This window comes from Linepithema humile, chromosome 5 (assembly GCF_040581485.1).
Source record: "Linepithema humile isolate Giens D197 chromosome 5, Lhum_UNIL_v1.0, whole genome shotgun sequence".
NCBI lineage: Eukaryota > Metazoa > Arthropoda > Insecta > Hymenoptera > Formicidae > Linepithema > Linepithema humile.
The window spans coordinates 18,620,560-18,644,223 of NC_090132.1; the positions used below are offsets into that span (position 1 = coordinate 18,620,560).

Below are 23,664 nucleotides of genomic sequence, written 5' to 3' on the forward strand. Positions count from 1 at the left end.
ACTCAAACACCACAGCACCGAGATTCAAACCAAGTTTTACCGATAGTTCGGCTACTGTTCGTTATTCTTGCCGTAATATCTATCAGAGAGCGTTAGTAGCGAGGAAATTTTTCGTGTCACACGAACTCCATCATTCATAATAAAGTTTATGACTAACAGAGAATGACAGCGACGAATGTTCGTTGATGTATAGATGTATCCGGTGTAACAATACGGTGTGTCGTTCGATATCGGCTTTGACAGATTAGCGGTTGTCTGTTAGTTTCCGGATTTCTAAAATATCCATAATTAAATTATTAGTGTTATGACACGCGTGCTGATATATCTGACGTAAAATCACAAAAAAAACTATCGAAATATGGACGCCGAGAACGACGAAGTGTCCCTGATGCAGCCCGAGACGGATGCATCAGCGCGAACGTCAACGCCAACCGAGAACCATAACCATAACAAAATTCGCAGGAGAAATGTACCGGAACCGACGAAGGAGGACAATGTAATCGATTCATGTGATCGTGTACCTCTCGTGATTCTGCCCGATTCCACTAAAGCGTGGTACAGTAGTGTTACGCCGCAACTTCCCAATGACGTGGCTACGTCGAATAAACAACAAAACGGGGTGCTGACTCACGAAGACGATCGTGACTCGAACGACAACGACTCTGGTGCAATGGACCTTTTTACCTCTCATGAGAAGATGAAGATAAGCGTTATTCGTGGTAGCATTGCCAAGCCAGATCTCACGCTAGGAGAACTAAGACTACTTGGCTGCAGTAGTGAAGGCTTCGTTAATGGTACTTTGCCAAGGTGACAGTACGTTATGATCAACAAGGAACCTCATGATAATTTTGTTCGAGACTTTACTAAAGGAATTTGACAATTTTCAATTCCTTCATAGTCATAATTTCTTTGCCTTTGGATATAAATGATTTTTTCGAAATTATCTTGCAATGTTGTTTATGTTTTTAAAAGATGGTTCCTTCTTGAGAATAATTTTATTCTCTTGTATTCAAATGTTGAAATCATAAAGATGATCTGTAGATGATATACGAAGGATACTATGGCCGAAACTCTTGAGACTAGTACAAGAAAAATTTGAGCCTGTGGATGGATTAGAAACTATACATACTTATATACCAAACGAGGTTTACCAACAGATATTAAAGGACGTAGCACGTAGTGGCAGTCATATTTCACATAATGCAACGGAAAAAGAAACTGAAAGTTTTCAAGAACAATTAACACAGCTCATGTGTTGGGTACTTCATAGACATTCTCAATTAAAGTTAGTACTTTTTATAATAAATTATACTTATTTTGTTATGATGTATGAAAAATTGTAACTTCTATTTTATTGTAATACAAAATAAAATAATGCATACTTAGTTACTACCAGGGATATAACGATGTGGCAGCAACTGTGTTACTTGTAATGGGATTGCAAGCAGGCTTATATGTACTCGAGAGTATATCTCTAGAATTCCTGGAAAGATTTATGGAAAAGACAATGGAAAAAGTAAATCAAGAGTTATTCTTCATATTCGCATTACTGGAACGAGTGCACCCAACACTTTTGGAACATTTAGAAAAGTTAGTAGCTACACATTAATTACATATTTTAAATTTTTATAAATTGTAGTAACTGTTATTTTTTATTTGGAGCATACTATTAAATTATACTCCAAATAAGTTCTGAAAATTTGGTTGCATCTTTATTTTATATATTTATTGAATAAAATTAATACTAATAATATAATTTTTCTTTTCTTTAGTGTAGAACTGTTTCCACACTTTGCTTTGGCTGAATATACAACATGGTACGCACACAAGTATGCAGAACATAGGAAATTGTTACATAGATTATTTGATTATTTCCTGGGTAGTCCGCCACTCATGCCTCTCTATTTGAGTACAGTAATTGTTGCACATAGAGCTACTGAAATCTTCAACACTACGCCTGATATGGGACATACGCATAAGGTATTGTGTACGGTAAGTGTAATTAACAAAACTTGATTGCAAAAAGAAGTATAATGAAATTATTTTAAGTTTACGTTTTTAGTTACCCGATGACTTGCCATTTGAAACACTTTTAGTAGAAGCAAGGGATTTATATCGACAATATCCTCCTGAATCTATCACTAACGATGTTAGAGATTATGATCATAAGAGGAAAATAAAAGAGCAAGAGTGGAAGGCAAAAGCAGAGGCAAGCCGTCAAGAGAGAGAAAGGCAACGAAAATTAAAAGTTGTCCAATCGACACCAAGGATATCTTATCGTATCAGAAGTTATAAAACCATCACTGTTATGACTATTTTGGTTTTGGGAATATATGCCTTTATAAGATCCTCCACAGGGCTTAACTGACATTAAGAGATATATCAGCCGTTGTAAAAAACTGGCATTTTTACACGTTTTTTAAAACAGAAATCCTCCATCTCTTTCATATGCCGCTAAACAGAAATTGAAGTGTCAAGGCTGAACAACTGAACTTCACCAAAGTAATAAAGGAACAAGAAGTATGTGTTGCTAGGATTAATTGAAAGATTTGGTTGTTAATATTTGAGCAAATCTGTTTTAGAATACATGAATCAGAATCTTGTGCATTCCTATGCTGCCTTTATGCTGTGTTCTTTGCAGGCTGATCTGAACTCTTGTGCGTGTTAATATTAAAAAAGAATCGCAAGTATGTAAAAAATGTAGAAAAACGGCAATTCTAAGTATTCAAATTGCTGAGAGCTCGAACGTGAAGTAATAAAACTGAACAGCATGTATGAAAACATTTCGTACATGTGATACATGTATATAAGAAATAAATAATAATATAATAGATTGTAATTATGTTGATATAATCCGTGATGAAGGAATTTTATGTATTTAATTAAAAAGGCAGAGAAAAATCATGATAATCATTACGATCAATAATAAAAATGTCTTGTTTTTCAATAATATTTATTTATCACTTGTTGAGTTCCTTATTTGTAATTATTTATATTACAAATTTACATTTAATTATACATTATGCTTATTAATATCATAAGGTGATGTCAGAAAATAATGTTGATGTCAATCTCTAAATTTACATATAGAATATTTGTTTGTTTTTTACATGAATATAATTTTGTGAGAACATTTTTAAGGAATTCTGATAAATGTTATAAATTTATTATCGCGAGTTTACTTATACCAAAGAAGGATGTTGTGCATCCGAATAATATTAAGATAATTTTGAAATTATAATAAAAATTTTAAAGAGTACATAGAGAGCTATCTCTCATATATTTCCTAGTTACAATAAATGCCTTGTAAATCTCTTGATTTTTAAATATTCTATATTCTGTCGTGTTCATTGCACTTTGAATTAATGTAAATATAATATTGGCATATGTTTTTAACTTGTAAACTCTAAAATTGAGATTCTATTGTTCTATTGTTCTATAAGTATGCTGTGTGTATAACTATATATATATAATATATATATAAATACTATTGTACAATACAGAAATATTTTCTAAGGAATATTATTACCGAATATTACTAGTCATGTGTTTACTTCATCACTGTTTGTTTCATGCGAGATCATGAGGTCGACATAGAAATTGATAAATATGTATATACACTGAGTATAAAAATATATGTGCAGAAGAACAAAATAGTATTATACTTATAAGACAAGCATAACCAGAGTTAATAGTATATCAGGAAGTATTGACATTTACAAAAATGCAACTGCACTACTTTATAAGTCTTCTTAATTGATATTTACTAGTATGTTGTGTGATGATATATTTTAATGAACAATAGTTCAATAGTTAACAAAAATATATTTTTAATTAAAATGTTGTATCTCTTGATTAATAAATTATTAAAAATGTAGATAAAATTATTTTTCTTAGCAAGCAAAAACTTCTTTCACCGCAATTTTTAATTCCTTGAAATTTTTAGTCTTATTTTTATATTGCATTTTTTCAGATTAATTTATATCAAGCCCATTAAATAAAAAAATGTTAAGAATGCTTAACAATATTATCTAATCTGTTGGATTTTTATCTCAAAGATATCAATAAAAATCATTTACATTCACGTCACGTTTTAAAATTGTCTTGATATATGCTAAAATGCTACTATTTTTTAGGATGTTAGTATGATCCACTCCAGGAAAACCTTGATAATAAATTTTTTGTTTTTGTGATTGTTGCCAATGTGCACATGCTTCCAAACTTCTTATATTTACAGTTCCATCTCCATTTCCAGAAACTAATTGAGGAGAACTATTTAAATCTTTTCCATTATAGAGCAACCTATATAAAAGTACATGTCAATTTTAAACAATCTCATTTTAAATCAAATGTCTATTTCAAGCATTTGAACGTTCTATATTGACAAAATTATATACAAACTTTTCTACAGTGTCCACATTGCTGCCATATAAACAATGCACTTCAACGCCTGGTGCTGTAAAATCCAATTGATATTTCTCGTTGTCTTTTCTAAACTCCCAAGCATTAGGAATGCCTATGTCTCTGTGCGAAAAAAATTAATATTCAAAATATTTGCAGATAATACATAATGGATATAATAGTTGTTCAAACAAATCCGTACATAAAATATTGTTGTAAATTATTCAATGTGTAATTTTTTACATCTGATTGTACCAAAATTTCTGTATCCTTCCAAAACAATTTTGAGGGTAACAGCCATCCTAAACTTGGACTTGTTATCTGTTCATTTCTTAATACACTTGGTCTAAGAAAATATGCACCTAAATCATCTCCTACAATAGACATAATAAATTCAACATGTAAGTTTTATATATAAAATAATACATTTAATAAAACAAATACTTCTGATAAAAGTTTTGCTTGTGCTACATTGATATATTGTCAATTCAATTTTATTAATTGATGATTAATTATTAATGATCATAAGCAACAATTTTACAACATACAAGATTGAAATACTTACCAATTGCAAATACTTTAATAGCCTTAACAGATCCTGCCCATACAGCGCTAAGCGTGATTAGAGCATTTACGTATTTATCTTTCCACTTCTGACTCTGACGTTGCAACATTATAAGAGTCATAGGTCCACCCATACTATGAGCCAGTAGTGTTACTGGTGTATTATTATTCATTATATACATTTCCTCCACCAGAGTTTTCAGCTTAATAAAGAATTCTTCGTTTTCGCCTGAAGTTCAAAGTCTGTATCTCGGTAAATTTGTAATGTGCATGGATAAAATACATGCCGCAAAATGCCTATTTACAATATATATTAAACTTATTTTTTGTACGTACTAGGTCCTTTTCTGAAATCATATGGTGCACCACGCAGTGATAAGTTCCTAACATATCCTAAATCATTCACCAACATATTTCCAATATCCTTGAAGTATGAGCCTGGCGAAGCTTTACTGGGATCTATATATTCAACTACAAACGGATCACCCCACCCTGGTATTCTTATCTCTACTCCAGGTTGATTGCTTGTAGTTCTCGTTACATTGTCATAACTTAATTTTAGATTATCAATCTGCAATAAATAAAATTTAAACTACAGTTCCAGATTATTCAGAAGCAAGAAGCTAAAAATATGTAAGACAAATACATACAAAGCAATCTATCACGTAGGGTACAAGCAGCTCCATATTCAGCCATAAGCTAAAATAATCCTCAGATACTTTCTGGCAAATATAATGCACTACCGATGACTTATTAATCTTTGCCTCGACTTGACTGCCGCCATCACCTGGAACTGTATCATTTTCCTTCATGAATAAATATACTTTGCGTAATCAGAATATTTTGACATATCGACATTTCTATCTACTGTGTCGTTTAATAAACAAAAACTTCAATAAACGTTAAATAAAATACAAAGACTCTCTCTTATCGCTTTTCAAAATACGGATACAATTGAAATGACTCACCTAAAATAACAGGCGATATCTGTTTCGTTTTGGCGTGCCAGGGTCTCACCGATTGCACGGAGAGCAAGAGAACGATTATCGTGTTTAAGAGAACTGCCAAGTGCATTGTTCGTCGCAGCCACTATTATTAAAACAAAAACTCGGATTCCAAGAATTTGTATCGTATTTAATAGTACGCAGGTAAACTCGTAGCGACAAAACAATTTCTCGATTATTTTATCCTGGCTTGGAAGAAAAGAGTGAGTACACGTCAGTACCCGTCTGACAGCTTTATACTACTGTTTGTATCTAGTCGGACATGATCAGGCATGGTTAAGCATAATCAGCTGATACCGCGCACATGCGTCAGAATGGTCAGAATGCAATCTTTGTGGGGAGATGTCACGATCGACAATAGCCAATCGGAACGACGGACGAATGATTAGAATAAATATCAAAAGTCGGCCCGTTTTTCCAATTTGCTTAATCGACTGTAATCGCGTTTTTCTTTCGCAATATATTATAGAACGTATGTATAATATGTTTGGAATTTAAAAAAGATTTCTAAGTTTAAGCCGAGGAATGAGAAATAAGCTGGAAACAGTGTTCAATTTATTAACAAGTAAAAATAAAGAACTACGGAAAATTGACACACATACGCGCGCGCGCACATTTTGCATTATCAATTATTAAAATACAATTTACTTTGTAAGTGTTATAGCGTAACGTTCAAATAAAACATTTGGACTTACAGAGTCTGTCTGTATGGCACAAAAAAGTAATACTTTCTCATACCGAAAGTTAGGAAAGACAAACTAAAAAATTTTAAGAAACAGATCTCTACAATACTCCCGCATAGCAAGCATATTTGGGAAAGGTTCAAAAGACATCCCGAAAACATCGTATCTCTCAAAAATATCTTCGAGATGTCTTCTGGACGTCTTTTGGATATGCATGCTGTGTAGGCAGCATTGTAACAAATAATAATTTTAAAATATTTAGCATGTATAATGGTATAATGATACGAATTATTTCTACGTAAATATATACAACATACAACGTAAAACAAACATTTTATATAATATTTTATTATACAAAAAAAATAAGACAAATTCCTTTTAATTATAAAAACTTAAAAATAATAAATATAAAAAGAAACAAACACACGAAAAATAACATATTTAATGAATGTTTAATAAATAAACTATTTAATCACAACGATAAAAATTGTAAATGTGATTCAATACCTGAAACAAAATGATTGCACTACGATAATTTACAAATAAAATACAACTGATTTCACTCCTAATTAAAAAAAAAGTGTCAGTCGTCGATTAACATCATATGAATATGAAAATAGCATTATAAGCGTAAGTGCTCACAGCGCATAAACGTTAATAAACGTCCAAAGCAAACGCAACTTAGATGTCACGACAAGAATGATACTCATAAATACAGGCGTCAGTATGTGTTTTGCACGCGATCTTCTAAGATATAACAAGCAAGAGAATTTCATAACATATGTATATAAGAATTTGTAGTATATTGTAGAAGTACTTTTTAATTAAAGATTTTTTAGTCTTTAGAATTGAAAACGCAAACTAAATATGTTTCTTTTATTGAAATTCACATTAATAATTTTAATAAATAAAACGTACGCGTATATCACACAAGATAGTGAAATAATATTGCTGCCGGCATGGAACCCGACAGGAGCAAAAGAGGTACGTGTGATTTACTGTAGTGATTTATTTATTGTTCGACGTCTAAAACATTATTCAAAAATTACAAGTCTTTTCTTAATTGTCATCATATTTATAGATACCATTAACATTAAAAGTTTTCGGAAAATTAATGCAGCTAAACCTGCGTAGGAACGATCAGATTATGTTGCCTGCGTTTGAAGCAAGGAAATATAACGCAAAAATTATCACAGAAAAGCTATCGCAATTAAAAGCATCAGATCCTTGCTTCTTTCTTCACGAAAATCATGTCAGCTCTGCGGCCATCAACTTTTGCCAAGAACATGGATTGGTCAGTAGTATCATATGAAAAACAAACTATTTTCAATGTTGTTATGCTTTCACCTTATTATTCTTTTAATCTTTATTCCTTTTTGTTTGACACGTGAAAAACATATATATATATATTTTTAAGTAGAAAGGACTCATTTTTGTGGAAAATGACATAATAGAGATTTGGTCTTTGCGGAACGTGTTAGCATCTCTGTCCTTCATCGACGACGTTTGCGTTAGAGAACAAATCAATCAATCATTCGGCAAACCTCACCTTATTAAAAGATTAGTCCAATATTATAGCCATTCAAATTTTTATCCTTTGGACAATCTTCAACGGAAGCCACGTTATGTAGAAAATAAAAAGATGAGTGATGAATATATCATAGAACTGGCTGTTTTCGTTGACACAGATGCATATCTCAAGTTCATGTATTATTTGGACAACGATATCAAAAAGATACGCAATATGATGTTAGAGTATGTGAAAAAGATTCAGTATTTTTATCACCATCCAAGTTTGGGTGTTCGTATCGGTATTTCTTTGGTAAATTTAACGATTTTGGAAACAGAACCGCCAAATTTTCCAGTTTTTAACGGCGAAGCTAAAGCACTGCTCCATTCGTTCTGCAAATACCAGAAAACTCTCAATCCTCCGAACGACGATGATCCACGTCATTGGGACATTGCCCTTTACGTAACTGGAATGGATCTTTTTCTAAAATCAAAAGAACAAATATATCGGAACTATTCAACTATGGGAAAAGCCACTGTCAGTGGCGGATGCGATGCAGATAAGTCATGCGCGCTAGTAGAATTTCCTGTAAAAGACTTTGATATTGCAATAAAAACATCATCTCTTGCTGCTGCTCATGAAATCGGTCATCTGTAAGTTCGTACATATCAGTTTTAGTAATATTAGTTTAGTATGAATTAAATACACTATTTTTTATTAGAATTTATTTAATTGTACAATTTAAAGTCAGAAAGTAAAGAGAATTTTTTAAAAGATTTAATTGTTTAATTGTTGAATATATTAACTACTTTATGTATGTTAACTAATTTAATAATAAATTATAAGATATATAAAAATTTTAATTAAACAATGCAAAGTAAAACACATTTTCAAGATTAATTATTTGTATGTTCAACAGTTTAGGATTTAAACACGATGAAAAGGGAAAGAATTCATACATAATGTCAAACTTAGTACGGGGTGTAACCGACTTACAATGGTCCAAGTATAGTCATGACCTAATAAAACCACTGTTGAAACAAATGTATCTCTCATGTCTTCGAGAATCTGATGATATCGATATCTATGACGATTGGTGGACATCTGACATATTTGATAATCCGCTATATTACGGTTTACCCGGAAGAAAATGGACCGCCAAAGCACAATGCGAACAATTTTTGCGCGACGAAAATGCGAACGTGGTCACGTTGCATGATATATGTCAAAATTTACAATGCGAGACGCCTAACAAAGCTGAGTCTTACTTCACTGCGCGCGCATTAAATGGTACGTCACTTCTTCTGATTACATACTTTAATTTTAATTTTATCAATTTTTTTTTTAGGAACTTATTGTGCACTCGGGAAAGAATGTCGTGACGGAGAATGCCTGCCCATTATCGAACCCCCATTCAATTTTAAATTTTGTAATACAGATAAATGGAGTGAATGGAAGGAAGACGCCTGTCAAAGCGGTTGCTTGCAGAAATCTAAAGGCGTACTAGTCAAACGACGTATTTGCAAACATCGGAATAGCGAAACAACGAATTGCGTAGGACCATATTACGACGTGAATCTGTGCGATGATTCTTTACTCTGTTTCGGGAAACGCAAAACGATCGACTGGTTTACTACCTTGAAATGCATCAAATTCAAATTGGCGAACGCAAATTTATCGATAACAGAGCCAGGGAAACAGTATTCTTATGATGCCGAAAATCCGTGGATAGCATGTACCATATATTGTAAACAGAGAGCATCATCTGATTATTACACACCACGCCAAGAAATGCTCAACCTTCGTGTCGATCCATATTTTCCAGATGGAACGTGGTGTCACGAAGAAAATGGTCAAAATTATTACTGCCGCCAGCATCACTGTCTGCCGGAAAGCTACTCGCAAGAATAATTGTCGAAAGATTATCTACATGTGTGAATGAAAAGTAGGAGCTCCTCTTCCGCCGATGCGTGAAAGTTGTAAGCAAAACTCTTTTAATCAAATAATAGCAGATTATTTACGTCACTGTTCGTAATGTCAGTTTGTCATACCTAAAGAAGCATTAAAATTATGAAACTTTACTTTGTTGTATCTCCTAAACCAATGCCGTACCTCACTTAAATTTTTGCGATTAATTACAATGAATCTTTTCTATATCTTCAAGTATATACAGGGTGATTCACTAAAGGTTACAGGCTAATACTTCTGAAACTGAACAAAATATGAAATTTTCATTTTCCAGAGACGGTTTAGTATCGAAGCGGGCATTGTGTAATGAAATTAATTCTTTTTCAAGCAAAGTCGTTAAGATCATTTCGGAAAGAAAAGTATTTTTGCGAAAAGGAAATTAATGTTCACGTAGGAATATTAAAAGTAAACTAACACGATCTGTTACGAGACAAGTAGCTAGCACGTTGTTGTTAATTGATATGACTGATTTGTGGAAATAAAACTATAAAGCTATAAAACTAAAAAGCTACAAAGCCAGTGTACAGACGACGGCTTGAATCAGAGAAGCGTAAAAAAATCAGGTTTCTTTGAAATAACCTTAACAACCTTCGCTTTAAAAAGAATTAATTTTATTCAATATTAAACAATCGTTGGAAAATAAGAATTATGTCATTCAGTTTCGGAAATATGTACTAGCCTGTAACACCTTTAATAAACAACCCTGTATATTTAAAATTAAAACACGCAAACTAAACATGTTTCTTATATTGAAATTGGCATTAATAATTTTAATAAATAAAACAAATGCGTATATCACCCAAGATATCGAAATAATATTGCAGCCGGCATGGAACCCGACAGGAGCAAAAAAAATACGTGTGATATACTGTAGTGTTTTATTTATCGTTCAACTTTTAAAACATTATTCAAAAATTACAAGTCTTCTTAATTGTCATCCAATTTACGGATACCATTAACTTTAAAAGTTTTCGAAAAATTAATGCAACTGAACCTGCAGAGAAACGACCAGATAGTATCGTATGCGTTTGAAGTAAGGAAATATCCAAAAAGTATCACAGAAGAACAAATATTTCTTATTGTTTTTTTTAAACTCCCAAGTATTAGGAGTGCATATATCTTTGGGTAAAAAAAAAGAAATTTAAAATATTTGCAGATAATATATAATGAATAAAATAGTTGTTCAAACATGAAACATTGTTGTAAATTATTCATTGCATAATTTTTTAGACGTAGCAAAATTTAGATGTACCAAAATTTCAGTATCCTTCCAAAACAATTTTATAAATATACTTTGCGTAATCAAAATATTTTGACATATCGATATTTCTACACTATATGTAGTACAATAAGATTATAATACAAAATGCAGAACGTTTTGACTCTAATAAAGTGCATCACAAATAAAATAGCGTGCTTTTGTTGAAATAACAAAAACTTATCACTTTTTAAAACACGGATACAATCAAAATGATTTACTTAAAATAACGGGCGATATCTATATTGTCTTGATGTGCCAGAATCTCACCGATTACACAGGGAGCAAAAGAACGATTATCGTGTCTAAAAGAACTGCTAAGTGCATTGTTTGTCGCAATCACTATTATTAAAATAAAAACTTGGGCTCTAAGATTTCATATCGTATTTAATAGTACGCAGACAAACTCGTAGCGTATAAAACAATTTCCTGATTATCTTATCCTCGTTTGGAAGAATAGAGTGACTACCCGTCACTACTCGTCTGATTGCTTTGTACTGCTGTTAGTAAATATAACATTTGGACTTACAGTTTGTACCGAAAATAATAGAAAAAAAAAAACTAAAATATTTTTAGAAGTACATCTACTATATTGCATTGTAACAAATAATAGTAATTGAAAAATGATTAGCATGTATAATAATTACAAATTATTTCTACATACATACAACATACAACGTAAAAACAAACATTTTATATAATATTTTATTATTCAAAAAAGATAAAACATTTCTTTCAATGAAAAAACTTTAAAAATAATAACTATAAAAAAAACAAATAAAAGAAAAATAACATATTTAATGAATGTTTAATAAATTATTTAATCGCAAAGTTAAGAAATGTAAATGTGATCCAATAACTGAAACAAAATGATTGCACTACAATAATCTACAAATAAAATACGAGTGATTTCACTTCTAATTTAAAGAAAAGTGTCAATCGTCAGTTAACATTGTATGAATTTGAAAATAGCGCTTATAAGCGCTGTTCACAGCGCGTAAGCGTTAATAAGTGTTTAAAACGAACGCAACTTAGATGTCACGACAAGAATGATATTCATAAATACAGACGTCAGTATGTGTTTTGCATGCGATCTTCTAAGATATAACAAGCAAGAGAATTTCGTAACATATGTATATAAGAATTTGTATATATATTGTAGAAGTACTTTTTAATTAAAGATTTTTTAGTCTTTAGAAAAGAAAACGCAAACTAAATATGTTTCTTTTATTGAAATTCACATTAATAATTTTAATAAATAAGACGTACGCGTATATCACACAAGATAGTGAAATAATATTGCTGCCGGCATGGAACCCGACAGGAGCAAAAGAGGTACGTATGATTTACTGTAGTAATTTATTAATTGTTCAACGTCTAAAACATTATTCAAAAATTACAAATTTTTTTTTAATTGTCATCATATTTATAGATACCATTGACATTAAAAGTTTTCGGGAAATTAATGCAACTAAACCTGCGTAGAAACGACCAGATTGTATCGCCTGCGTTTAAAGCAAGGAAATATAACGCAAAAATTATCACAGAAAAGCTATCGCAATTAAAAGCATCAGATCCTTGCTTCTTTCTTCACGAGAATCATGTCAGCTCTGCGGCCATCAACTTTTGCCAAGAACATGGATTGGTCAGTAGTATCATATGAAAAACAAACTATTTTCAATGTTGTTATGCTTTCACCTTATTATTCTTTTAATCTTTATTTCTTTTCGTTTGACACGTGAAAAACATACATATATTTTTTTTAAGTAGAAAGGACTCATTTTTGTGGAAAATGACATAATAGAGATTTGGTCTTTGCGGAACGTGTTAGCATCTCTGTCCTTCATCGACGACGTTTGCGTTAGAGAACAAATCAATCAATCATTCGGCAAACCTCACCTTATTAAAAGAATAGTCCAATATTATAGCCATTCAAATTTTTATCCTTTGGACAATCTTCAACGAAAGCCACGTTATGTAGAAAATAAAAAGATGGATGATGAATATATCATAGAACTGGCTATTTTCGTTGACACAGATGCATATCTCAAGTTAATGTCTTATCTAGACAACGATATCGAAAAGATACGCAATATGATTGAATTAAAATATGTGAAAAAAATTCAGAATTTTTTTCACCATCAGAGTTTGGGTGTCCGTATCGGCATTTCTGTAGTAAATGTAACGATTTTCGAAACAAAATCGTCAAATTTTCCAGTTTTTGACGGCGAAGCTGAATCAATGCTCAAACTTTTCTGCAGTTACCAGAAAACTCTCAATCCTCCAGACGACGATGATCCGCGTCACTGGGACATTGCTCTTTACATAACCGGAATAAACATTTTTGTAACTAGAGCATTGGTTTCAACTTCATATAATGATTATTCAGCTACGGGAATATCCTTAATCGGTGGCGCATGCAAAGCGCATAAGTCATGCGCGATAGTAGAATTTTCTTCAGGTGACTTCGATTCTTCAATAAAAAAATCGACTGTTTACGCTGCTCATGAAATTGGTCATCTGTAAGTTTATACATATTAGTTTTAGTAGTATTAGTTTAATATGAATTAAATACAATATTTCAATTAGAAGTTATTTAATTGTTCAATTTAGTCTAAAGGTAAAGAGAATTTTTAAAAAGATTTGTTTGTTTAATTTTTAGTGTGTTAACTAATTGATTAATAAATTATAAGATATATAAAAATATTTTAATTAAACGATGCAAAGTAAAACAAATTTTTTAGATTAATAATTTGTATGTTCAACAGTTTAGGATTGCATCACGATTTGGACAAAACTGATACATATATAATGTCACCTGCGCCACAACGTTTTAGCGAGTTAAAATGGTTCGTGTATAGTCAGAACACAATAAAATCATCGTTGAAAAGAAAATCGTGTCTTCGAGAAATCGATGATAGTATCTATGTCGATGGCTATGATGATTGGTGGACATCTGACATTTTTGATAATCCGCTATATCACGGTTTACCCGGAAGAAAATGGACTGCCAAAGCACAATGCGAACAATTTTTGCGCGACGAAAATGCGAACGTGGTCACGTTGCATGATATATGTCAAAATTTACAATGCGAGACGCCTCACAAAAATGGATCTTATTTCACTGTTCCCGCGTTAAATGGTACGATTCTTCTTCTGATTGCCTATTTTAATTTTAATTTTATTGATTTTTTTTTTAGGAACTTATTGCGCACTCGGAAAAGAATGTCGTGGCGGAAAATGCGCGCCCATTTTAGAACCGCCATACAATTTTAAGATTTGTAATAAGGATAATTGGAGTGAGTGGGTGGAAGACTCCTGTAAAAGCAGTTGCTTGCAGAAATCAAAAGGCGTACTAGCCAAACGACGTTTTTGCAAACATCGGTTGCACAAAACACCGAATTGCATGGGATCATATTACGACGTGGTTCTGTGTGATGATTCTTTACTTTGTACTAGGAAACACAAAACGGTCGTCTATTTTGCTTTTAAGAAATGCTTAAAATACATCAAGTTGGCCAACGACACTAATTTATCGATAACAAAACCAGGGAAACAATATTCTCATAATGCCGAGAAATCGTGGATAGCATGTACTGTATACTGTGCACACAAAGAATCATCTGATTATTACACACCACGCCAAGAAATGCTCAACCTTCGTGTCGATCCATATTTTCCAGATGGAACGTGGTGTCACGAAGAAAATGGTCAAAATTATTACTGCCGCCAGCATCACTGTCTGCCGGAAAGTTACTCGCAAGAATAGTTGTCGAAAGATTATCTACATGTGTGAATGAAAAGTAGGAGTCCTTCTTTTGTTGATGCGTGAAAGTTGTAAGCAGACTCTTTTAATCAAATAATAGCAGATTATTCACTGTTCGTAATGTCAGTTTGTAATACAAAAAAAAGCATTGAAATTGTGAAACTTTAATTTGTTGTATCTCTTAAACCAATGCCGTCCCTCACGTAATTTTTGCGATTAACTACAATAAATATTCACCACACACACATATCTTCAAATATATACAGGGTGATTCATTAAAGATAACAAACTAATATTTGTGAAACTGAACGAGATATAAAGTTCTTATTTTCGCGCGACAATTTAGTATCGAAGCGAGCATTGTGTGATGAAATTAATTCTTTTTCAAGCAAAGTCGTTAAGGTCATTTCGGAAAAGAAAGTATCTTTGCGGAAAGGAAGTTAATATTTACGTAGAAAATTTAAAAGTAAACTAATACGTTCTGTTACGAGACAAGTAGTTAGCACGTTGTTAGTTAGTTGACATGACTGATTTGTTGAGATAAAGCTATAAAGCTATAAAGCTAAAAAGCTATAAAGCCAGTGGAAACGCGACGCCTGAATCAGAGAAGCGTAAAAAAATCAGATTTCTTTGAAATAACCTTAACAACCTTCGCTTTAAAACGAATTAATTTCATACAATATTAAACAATCGCTGGAAAATAAGAATTATGTCATTCAGTTTCGGAAATATGTACTAGCCTGTAACACTTTTAATGAACCATCCCGTATATTTAAAATTAAAACACGCAAACTAAACATGTTTCTTATACTGAAATTGGCATTAATAATTTTAATAAATAAAACAAATGCGTATATTACGCAAGATATCGAAATAATATTGCTGCCGGCTTGGAACCCGACAGGAGCAAAAGAGGTACGTATGATTTACTGTAGTGATTTATTTATTGTTCAACGTCTAAAATATTATTCAAAAATTACAAGTCTTTTCTTAATTGTCATCATATTTATAGATACTATTAACATTAAAAGTTTTCGGGAAATTAATGCAGCTGAACCTGTGTAAAAACGACCAGATTGTATCGACTCCGTTTGAAGCAAAGAAATATAACGCAAAAATTATCACAGAAAAGCTATCGCAATTAAAAGCATCAGATCCTTGCTTCTTTCTTCACGAGAATCATGTCAGCTCTGCGGCCATCAACTTTTGCCAAGAACATGGATTGGTCAGTAGTATCATATGAAAAACAAACTGTTTTCAATGTTGTTATGCTTTTATTTTATTATTCTTTTAACTTTTATTTCTTTTTGTTTGACACGTGTAAAACATATATATATTTTTTTAAAGTAGAAAGGACTAATTTTTGTGGAAAATGACATAATAGAGATTTGGTCTTTGCGGAACATGTTTGCATCTTTGTCCTTCATCGACGATGTTTGCGTTAGAGAACAAATCAATCAATCATTCGGCAAACCTCACCTTATTAAAAGATTAGTCCAATATTATAGCCATTCAATTTTTTATCCTTTGGACAATCTTCAACGGAAGCCACGTTATGTAGAAAATAAAAGGATGGATGAAGAATTTATCGTAGAACTGGCTGTTTTTGTTGACACATATGCATATCTTCTGTTAATGTTTTATCTGGACAACAATATCGATAAAATACGCAATATGATTAAGTTAGAGTATTTGAAAAAAGTTCAGGATTTTTTTCACCATCGGAGTTTGGGTGTCCGTATCGGTATTTCTTTGGTAAATTTAACGATTTTGGAAACAGGATCGTCAAATTTTCCAGTTTTTAAGGGCGAAGGCAAAACACTGCTCAAACTTTTCTGCAGTTACCAGAAAACTCTCAATCCTCCAGACGACGATGATCCACGTCACTGGGACATTGCTCTTTACATAACCGGAATGGACATTTTTACAACTAAAGGTACATCGTTTTTAATTTCATATGATGATTATTCAGTTGCGGGATTAGCCTTTACCGGTGGCGCATGCAAAGCGCATAAGTCATGCGCGATAGCAGAATTTTCTTCAGGTGATTTCGATTCTTCAATAAAAAAATCATCTCTTCACGCTGCTCATGAAATCGGTCATCTGTAAGTTTATACATTAGTCTTAGTAGTATTAGTTTAGTATAAATTAAATACAATATTTTTATTAGAATTTATTTAATTGTACAATTTAAAGTTTGAAAGTAAAGAGAATTTTTTAAAAGATTTGTTTGTTTAATTTTTTATGTGTTAATTGATTGATTAATAAATTATGAGATATATAAAAATATTTTAAATAAACGATGCAAAGTAAAACACATTTTCAAGATTAATAATTTGTATGTTCAACAGCTTAGGATTGCGTCACGATTTCGACGAAACGGATACATATATAATGTCACCTGCGCCACAACGTTTTAGCGAGATAAAATGGTCCATGTATAGTCATAACACAATAAAATCATCGTTGAAAAGAAAATCGTGTCTTCGAGAAACCGATGATAGTATCTATGTCGATGACTATGACGATGATTGGTGGACATCTGACATATTTGATAATCCGCTATATTACGGTTTACCCGGAAGAAAATGGACCGCCAAAGCACAATGCCAACTATTTCTGGACGACGAAAATGCGAACGTGGTCACGTTGCATGATATATGTCAAAATTTACAATGCGAGACGCCTCACAAAAATGAATCTTATTTCACTGCGGGCGCATTGAGTGGTACGTCTCCTTTTTTGATTACATACGTTAATTTTAATTTTATTGATATTTTTTAGGTACTTATTGCGCACTCGGGAAAGAATGTCGTGGCGAAAAATGCCTGCCTATTATCGAGCCGCCATACAATTTTAACTCTTGTGATGAGGATAATTGGAGTGAATGGAAGAAAGACATCTGTCAAAGTGGTTGCTTGCAGAAATCGAAAGGCGTACTAGCCAAACGACGTATTTGCAAACATCGGAATAGAGAAACACCGAATTGTGTAGGACCATATTACGACGTAGTTCTGTGCGATGATTCGTTACTCTGTTTCGGGAAACGCAAAACGATCGACTTGTTTACTACCATAAAATGCACCAAATTCAAATTGGCAAACTTAGCGATAACAGAGTCGGGGAAACAGTATTCTTATGATGCCGAGAAACCGTGGATAGCATGTACTGTATACTGTACACACAAAGAATCATCTGATTATTACACACCACGCCAAGAAATGCTCAACTTTCGTGTCGATCCATATTTTCCTGATGGAACGTGGTGTCACGAAGAAAATGGTCAAAATTATTATTGCCGCCAGCATTACTGTCTGCCGGAAAGCTACTCGTAAAAATAGTTGTCGAAAGATGATCTACGTATGTTTTAAAATTATTATGCTTTTACTTTTAGTCTTTATTTCTCTTCGTTGTACATTTACAAGTATGACACGTGAAGATATATATATTTTTTCGTAAAGTAGGAAGGACTCGTTTTTGTGAAAAACGATGTATTAGAGATTCGGCCTTTGCGCAACGTATTTGCACCTTCATCGACGATTTTTGTGTTAAGGAACAAATTAATCAGTTATTCGGCAAACCTTATCTTATTAAAATATTACTCCAATATTATGATGATTCAAATTTTTATTTTTTGGACAATTTTAAACGGAAGCCACGTCATGTACAAAATACGCAAAAAAAATTTACTATAGGACTGGCTGTTTTCGTTGACGTAGAAGCATATCGCAAGTTGATGCGATTATACCCGATGATATCAAAGATGATATACGCGATATAATGTTAGCGTATGTGAATTTTATGCAGGCTTTATATTTTGGCACGTTATTTATTGTTATATATATATATTTTTTAATTTTTTGATATATAAGCATAAAAAGGTTCGTCATCTCTGCTTTAGAATGTTTGAAACATATCACGATACAAACATGGATCGTCATGGATTTGCGTAAATAGATTTCAAAACACACCGATTGATGCATATTTGTGTCTTATAATATTCATAAAAATTCGCGCGCTGCAAATGCAGCGAACTCTATCGAAAACCGCATGAACTTTTTTGCTTAGATTCCTTTTCCTTTTCCCTTTTTTTAAAGTATAAGTACTTTCTTTCTTCTTTCAGACTGCAGATAATTTATTTTTATTCCATTGTAAATATTTTGTAAAATCCAATCAATCAAATAGAAAATAAAAAAACATAAGGCAATAATGATATGATTCATTCATTCGTATATGACTATAAATTTGCCTTTTGCACTATTTCTAAATAAATAGTAGTATATAGAACATTTTTCTTTCATTTTAGATGGTCTCATGTTTATATGGTCAACATTCCATACTGATGTTTAACGTAATTTTGATTTTCTGTTTCACATATAAAGTCTTTTTTTTTTAAGTAAATTGATCACAAAATATATAATAACAATTAAATTGCGCAAACACAATAAGCAAGTAAATATAAATACTTGAAAATTTAATGTAAAACTGCATTGAATTAAGACATTTTCTGTATTTTATATCAAGTATTATCGACGTCTTGTTGGCGTTTTAAGATTAAATGTTAGATCAATCAACGGTGCTTAGCTCCGTCCGTCACCGCAAATCGCTGTTAAAGCACGCAACGGGTGAATACGACGCCGCGTTGCGTGCGCCCGTTTCACGAAGAAATCATTTCACTAACGACGTAGATTGAGCAAACAACCTTTTGATCCCCGTTCTGGCAGGACGTCGAGGATGGCCGATATCAAGCAGGATCACAAGGGCGAGGATGTCGACACTTACGGGATGGGTAACAACGCCGACCCGAAGAACATGCAGGAGTTGACGCAATACGTGAGTCCACGTACTTACGCACAGGATGATGATGCATCCGAAGACGCATCGCAACGCAACGATGACGCTACGTTGACTCCTTTGCAGGTGCAAACGCTGCTGCAGAACATGCAAGACAAGTTTCAAACGATGTCCGACCAGATCATAGGAAGAAATATCCTTTTCCTGTGCTTAACCTAAAAGAATACGCATGAAAAATGTCATATTCACGCTGAATCAACAATTGGCAAAATCGGTATTAATAGCTTATTCTGTAGAGTATTTTGTGTTGCTGTGGGTTGATGTTTCAGCTTTTTGGATATCCTCTACATTGCAGAATATTCAAGTGTAAGTATGCAGCAAATAATCAAAGACAGTGGTTGCTTATTATTGTTTACTTAGCTTGCATGTAAAGTGCTAGTTGAAATGTGTTCATTCTGATTTGATTTTAGTAAGCAAGAAATAAATTCTAAAGTGTCTGTGCACTGAGATAGATTTTACATATACTTTTATATTAAAATTAGATTATAGTATTATAAATTTAAATGCAATCATTGTTTATGATCCAATATTAGATACTAATATTGGATTACATGTATGTTTTGTTTTCGAATCATATAGTGTATGTATAGTGTATTTTACTAAGTTAATCTAGTTTGATTAATCTATAGTAGATAAATTAACTTACTGATATTGTCGCTATAAAAAGATCCTTAATAAGAAATACTAGATGAAATGGGCAACAGAATAGATGATCTGGAAAAGAATATCGCAGATCTAATGACGCAAGCAGGAGTCGAAGGTGGCGAAAAATAAGTTAATTCTCTTACCAATGCACTGATCCATAAGTGAGGAGTCATCCAAAGTATTTGAGATAGACGTATGTGTGGAAGAAAAATATAGAGGCAGTGAGATACACATCCTTTTGTTACAATGCAAAAAAATAAACTTACACTTTTTTATAAATGTATTTTGATATTATTTCGAACACAATCTTCATCAGCTAATTAAAGTATAAAGTTAACAAAATATAGTGACAGCATTAGAGTACATAATTTTAGAATTGATTACATTGATCTTTGATGCTATCCTTATTATAAAAAGCTATTATAACATTTTTTTTAAACTACTATTTAATCATATTCAAAACAATTTTGTGTATCAATGGATACTTAAACTGATATCAAGTACAAAATAATTAAATATTTTTAAAGAATAAATATATGATAAAATTTACTTTGTCTGATTCATTTTAGAAGGTATGCGATATATTATAGACGACATTAACGACTTCTGACACCTAGGAATTGCCGGGAAAGGCCTGAGAATGAAGCGTTTCTTTACTTTATATCCAGAATGTCTTGATATTTTTTTCTAAAAAGGTAGGAGGGCAAAGTTAAAACGGTAATTGAGATTACATAGATTTATGCCTAGTTCTCACAGGCTTCTCTCGAATTGACTCTGATTCTGTTTCCTCTGTGCTGTCTGCATCTTCTTCAACTTGAACCGATTCGGATGAGTTTGTGAGGCCAGTTCGTACAGAATCCTAAAAGAATTTGGCGTATTAAGATTCAAGGATAAAATAGTGGAGCGACGTATTTCGGACTCAATATTTACAGCAGATTCGGTTTCTCGATTAGCTAGTCTTTGCGATGTCATGGGAGAGGATGCAAATCGACTGGCCAAGTTTGTCAGTGAATAGGCTTGTCGAAATGAAGTTCTTCTCACCGTACTTAATCTTGCGCCAGAGTCAGAAACGCGCATCGTTTCTCTAAATTCCTAGATAACAATAAAATTGTACACTTAAAAAAAGATCGGCATAAAATTGTATCGGCGTTTGATACGAGTAACATTATCGAAAGGTAAATTAATAATGCGGGTATCAGTTTGAAGCAAATTTACCCCGTTCATTTCTCCTCTCGTAGTTTGAAAGTCCTGCACGTTTAAGGATAAATTGATTATGTTTATATGAATATCGTTATAATACAGTTATAAATTTTTATATTTCACAATTTCACCATTTTTTTACATAATACACAATTTGAAAAAAAATTTATATCTTTTATCTTACCTCAAGATCTTTTATCTCGTCGATAGCCGCAACGTCTTGGTACGCTTTTGTCAAAAGCTCGAGAGCTTTAGTGTGAAAGCTCAACTCGATGGTGACAAAGTCCAAAAGCACGGACTTCAAGTCGTGCAATTTTCGTCGCTCGAATGAGTCGATCTGCTCCTCCAATCCTTTTACTACTCGGGACACTTCAACGGATGCTTTCATCAGTTCTGATTCGGCTTGCGACTAGTATCCTTTTTTAGTTAAAGATTCGTAAGAGACACTTGTACTTAAACAAGATTAGATCTTTTGAACAATTTTGTACTTAAAAACAAGATTAGATCTTTTGAACAGTTTTACCAATGGCTATTGATTTTTATTATAATTTAACTGATTCTTATTTTGTCATAAAAGACTTTAGTTAAATTGGAGCTAAAGTTTTAATTGATTTTGGTGAAATAAATCTTCAATTGTCTGGATATGTATTATCATATTTTTAAGGATACTATCATTTGGCGATTCCTGGGATTTCTTTCCCGAACTTTGTCCAAGTGCCTTCGTCTCGTGAGTTCTCTGTCGCGCGCTGCAAAAGTGTTTCTTACGTCATCGCGGGCATGCTTGCAGATCGTCGCATATTGCGAAAGAGGTGCAATCACCTTGGAGTCCAATCTCTGTACTCCCGCATCTCTAAAATAAATCGATAATTTTATATAAATAAAATTTTAAATAAAATAGGTTTTTAAAATCAGCCGCAAGATTTTCACGACTTCTCCATACGTTAAGAAATAAAAATCATGATTAATATAAAAAAGCAAACATTTTATGCAAATAGATTAGATTTTTTTCCATTTTCTTTTTTTTAGCAATATTGGATATATTAATTATTTGCTACTAGAAAGAAATTAGTGTTATTACAATCTTTTTCTTTTTTATACTTTAGAATGGAAACACAATGATTTGAAATAGTTTTACCTATAATCACCGATAACTGATAATGTTACAGAAAAGTTCGCGAGTCCGGTGCTCAGGGATCGATTTATAATTTCCGAGTCGGCATAGATTTGTATTATTTTAGCCAATTCGTCGCCTTTGTCGCGTAATCTGAAAAAAAGTAAGCCAGTGAACAAAAGGTGCGTTGCTATCGGTGTGGTAGTTTCACATGTGTCGCTAAGGAAAAATAATCGATATAGTTTGTCGGTCAATTACAGCACCTGGCCGCTTTCCTGGTGAACGCCGCGAATACCGTGCACAGCTCAGCGAAGTGTTTTTCTACGCCTGTTATGCGATCCTGCACAAATTTCGCCTCCTGCTCACTAAACAAACAAAAGAAAATCATTTACAATTTGCATCTATGATTTGTAAGAAAACGTCATAAAATACTATCCAAATATTTGCATTTTTCGCTTAACTTACTACACGCTACTTTGGGAGCGCACTCGAAGCATTTTCTATTTTTCCGTGACGTACTCCGTAAAATATTCGATGAACTTTTCTGCGTGACAGAAAAATCACGCAGAAATGTAGTAGAAATGTAGTATCGACCGTTTCCTTTTCCGCACGCGACCGATGACAGTTGCCTACTGGCAGGTGGTGAATTGCCGCAGGTGAAGTTGCGCCGCGTTTCCTATACTCCCTTCAGACTAACTAC

General features: G+C 32.7%; 7 protein-coding genes across 15 annotated transcripts; 5 read left to right on the forward strand and 2 right to left on the reverse strand.

Annotated features, from left to right (window-relative positions):
• The first annotated feature begins 178 nt into the window (after positions 1-178).
• Positions 179-2,839, forward strand: LOC105676182 (TBC1 domain family member 20). Of its 3 annotated transcripts, none has more exons than XR_001101365.2 (6): positions 179-794; positions 1,042-1,285; positions 1,387-1,590; positions 1,773-1,992; positions 2,063-2,520; positions 2,583-2,839. XR_001101365.2 is itself a non-coding variant. In XM_012373903.2 (5 exons), the coding sequence occupies exons 1-5, from the start codon at positions 359-361 to the stop codon at positions 2,366-2,368; spliced, it is 1,410 nt and encodes a 469-aa protein (XP_012229326.1). In that variant the 5' UTR covers positions 179-358; the 3' UTR covers positions 2,369-2,839. The 3 variants fall into 3 exon arrangements, 1 of the variants encoding a protein (XP_012229326.1); XR_001101366.2 differs by having other exon boundaries at positions 2,642-2,839; XM_012373903.2 differs by having other exon boundaries at positions 2,063-2,839.
• A 97-nt stretch (positions 2,840-2,936) lies between these two features.
• On the reverse strand, positions 2,937-6,942 carry LOC105676194 (lysosomal phospholipase A and acyltransferase-like). The gene is made up of 7 exons (XM_012373925.2): positions 5,934-6,942; positions 5,616-5,758; positions 5,302-5,536; positions 4,967-5,194; positions 4,604-4,775; positions 4,402-4,524; positions 2,937-4,302 (listed from the first exon to the last, which is right to left on the reverse strand). Exons 1-7 carry the CDS (start codon positions 6,037-6,039, stop codon positions 4,062-4,064), a joined length of 1,248 nt encoding a protein of 415 aa, XP_012229348.1. The 5' UTR covers positions 6,040-6,942; the 3' UTR covers positions 2,937-4,061.
• A 421-nt stretch (positions 6,943-7,363) lies between these two features.
• On the forward strand, positions 7,364-11,263 carry LOC105676156 (A disintegrin and metalloproteinase with thrombospondin motifs adt-2-like). 3 transcript variants are annotated; one of them, XM_067354707.1, is made up of 6 exons: positions 7,364-7,636; positions 7,734-7,946; positions 8,073-8,815; positions 9,082-9,452; positions 9,511-9,909; positions 9,988-10,243. In XM_067354707.1, the coding sequence occupies exons 1-6, from the start codon at positions 7,520-7,522 to the stop codon at positions 10,071-10,073; spliced, it is 1,929 nt and encodes a 642-aa protein (XP_067210808.1). In that variant the 5' UTR covers positions 7,364-7,519; the 3' UTR covers positions 10,074-10,243. The 3 variants fall into 3 exon arrangements, 2 of the variants coding, with proteins under 2 accessions (XP_067210808.1, XP_012229255.2); XR_001101364.2 differs by adding an exon at positions 10,955-11,263 and having other exon boundaries at positions 7,366-7,636; positions 9,511-10,141; XM_012373832.2 differs by having other exon boundaries at positions 7,366-7,636; positions 9,511-10,243.
• Positions 11,264-12,463: 1,200 nt separating this feature from the next.
• On the forward strand, positions 12,464-15,322 carry LOC105676143 (A disintegrin and metalloproteinase with thrombospondin motifs adt-2-like). 2 transcript variants are annotated; one of them, XM_012373819.2, is made up of 6 exons: positions 12,464-12,723; positions 12,821-13,033; positions 13,159-13,910; positions 14,157-14,530; positions 14,589-14,981; positions 15,072-15,322. In XM_012373819.2, the coding sequence occupies exons 1-6, from the start codon at positions 12,607-12,609 to the stop codon at positions 15,155-15,157; spliced, it is 1,935 nt and encodes a 644-aa protein (XP_012229242.2). In that variant the 5' UTR covers positions 12,464-12,606; the 3' UTR covers positions 15,158-15,322. The 2 variants fall into 2 exon arrangements, with proteins under 2 accessions (XP_012229242.2, XP_012229234.2); XM_012373811.2 differs by having other exon boundaries at positions 14,589-15,322.
• Positions 15,323-15,464: 142 nt separating this feature from the next.
• On the forward strand, positions 15,465-19,586 carry LOC105675962 (A disintegrin and metalloproteinase with thrombospondin motifs adt-2-like). Of its 2 annotated transcripts, XM_012373483.2 has the most exons (5): positions 15,465-16,069; positions 16,167-16,379; positions 16,505-17,259; positions 17,506-17,882; positions 17,939-19,586. In XM_012373483.2, the coding sequence occupies exons 1-5, from the start codon at positions 15,953-15,955 to the stop codon at positions 18,487-18,489; spliced, it is 2,013 nt and encodes a 670-aa protein (XP_012228906.2). In that variant the 5' UTR covers positions 15,465-15,952; the 3' UTR covers positions 18,490-19,586. The 2 variants fall into 2 exon arrangements, with proteins under 2 accessions (XP_012228906.2, XP_067210807.1); XM_067354706.1 differs by lacking the exon at positions 15,465-16,069 and having other exon boundaries at positions 16,252-16,379; positions 16,502-17,259.
• Positions 19,587-19,739: 153 nt separating this feature from the next.
• Positions 19,740-20,932, forward strand: LOC105676400 (heat shock factor-binding protein 1). 2 transcript variants are annotated; one of them, XM_012374242.2, is made up of 3 exons: positions 19,740-19,987; positions 20,075-20,141; positions 20,694-20,932. In XM_012374242.2, exons 1-3 carry the CDS (start codon positions 19,889-19,891, stop codon positions 20,780-20,782), a joined length of 255 nt encoding a protein of 84 aa, XP_012229665.1. In that variant the 5' UTR covers positions 19,740-19,888; the 3' UTR covers positions 20,783-20,932. The 2 variants fall into 2 exon arrangements, with proteins under 2 accessions (XP_012229665.1, XP_012229657.1); XM_012374234.2 differs by having other exon boundaries at positions 19,740-20,141.
• A 140-nt stretch (positions 20,933-21,072) lies between these two features.
• Positions 21,073-23,660, reverse strand: Fam92 (CBY1 interacting BAR domain containing protein Fam92). 2 transcript variants are annotated; one of them, XM_012374212.2, is made up of 8 exons: positions 23,430-23,657; positions 23,228-23,329; positions 22,989-23,117; positions 22,523-22,703; positions 22,038-22,262; positions 21,869-21,901; positions 21,584-21,745; positions 21,073-21,512 (listed from the first exon to the last, which is right to left on the reverse strand). In XM_012374212.2, the coding sequence occupies exons 1-8, from the start codon at positions 23,459-23,461 to the stop codon at positions 21,381-21,383; spliced, it is 996 nt and encodes a 331-aa protein (XP_012229635.1). In that variant the 5' UTR covers positions 23,462-23,657; the 3' UTR covers positions 21,073-21,380. The 2 variants fall into 2 exon arrangements, with proteins under 2 accessions (XP_012229635.1, XP_012229644.1); XM_012374221.2 differs by lacking the exon at positions 21,869-21,901 and having other exon boundaries at positions 23,430-23,660.
• Positions 23,661-23,664: the final 4 nt, after the last annotated feature.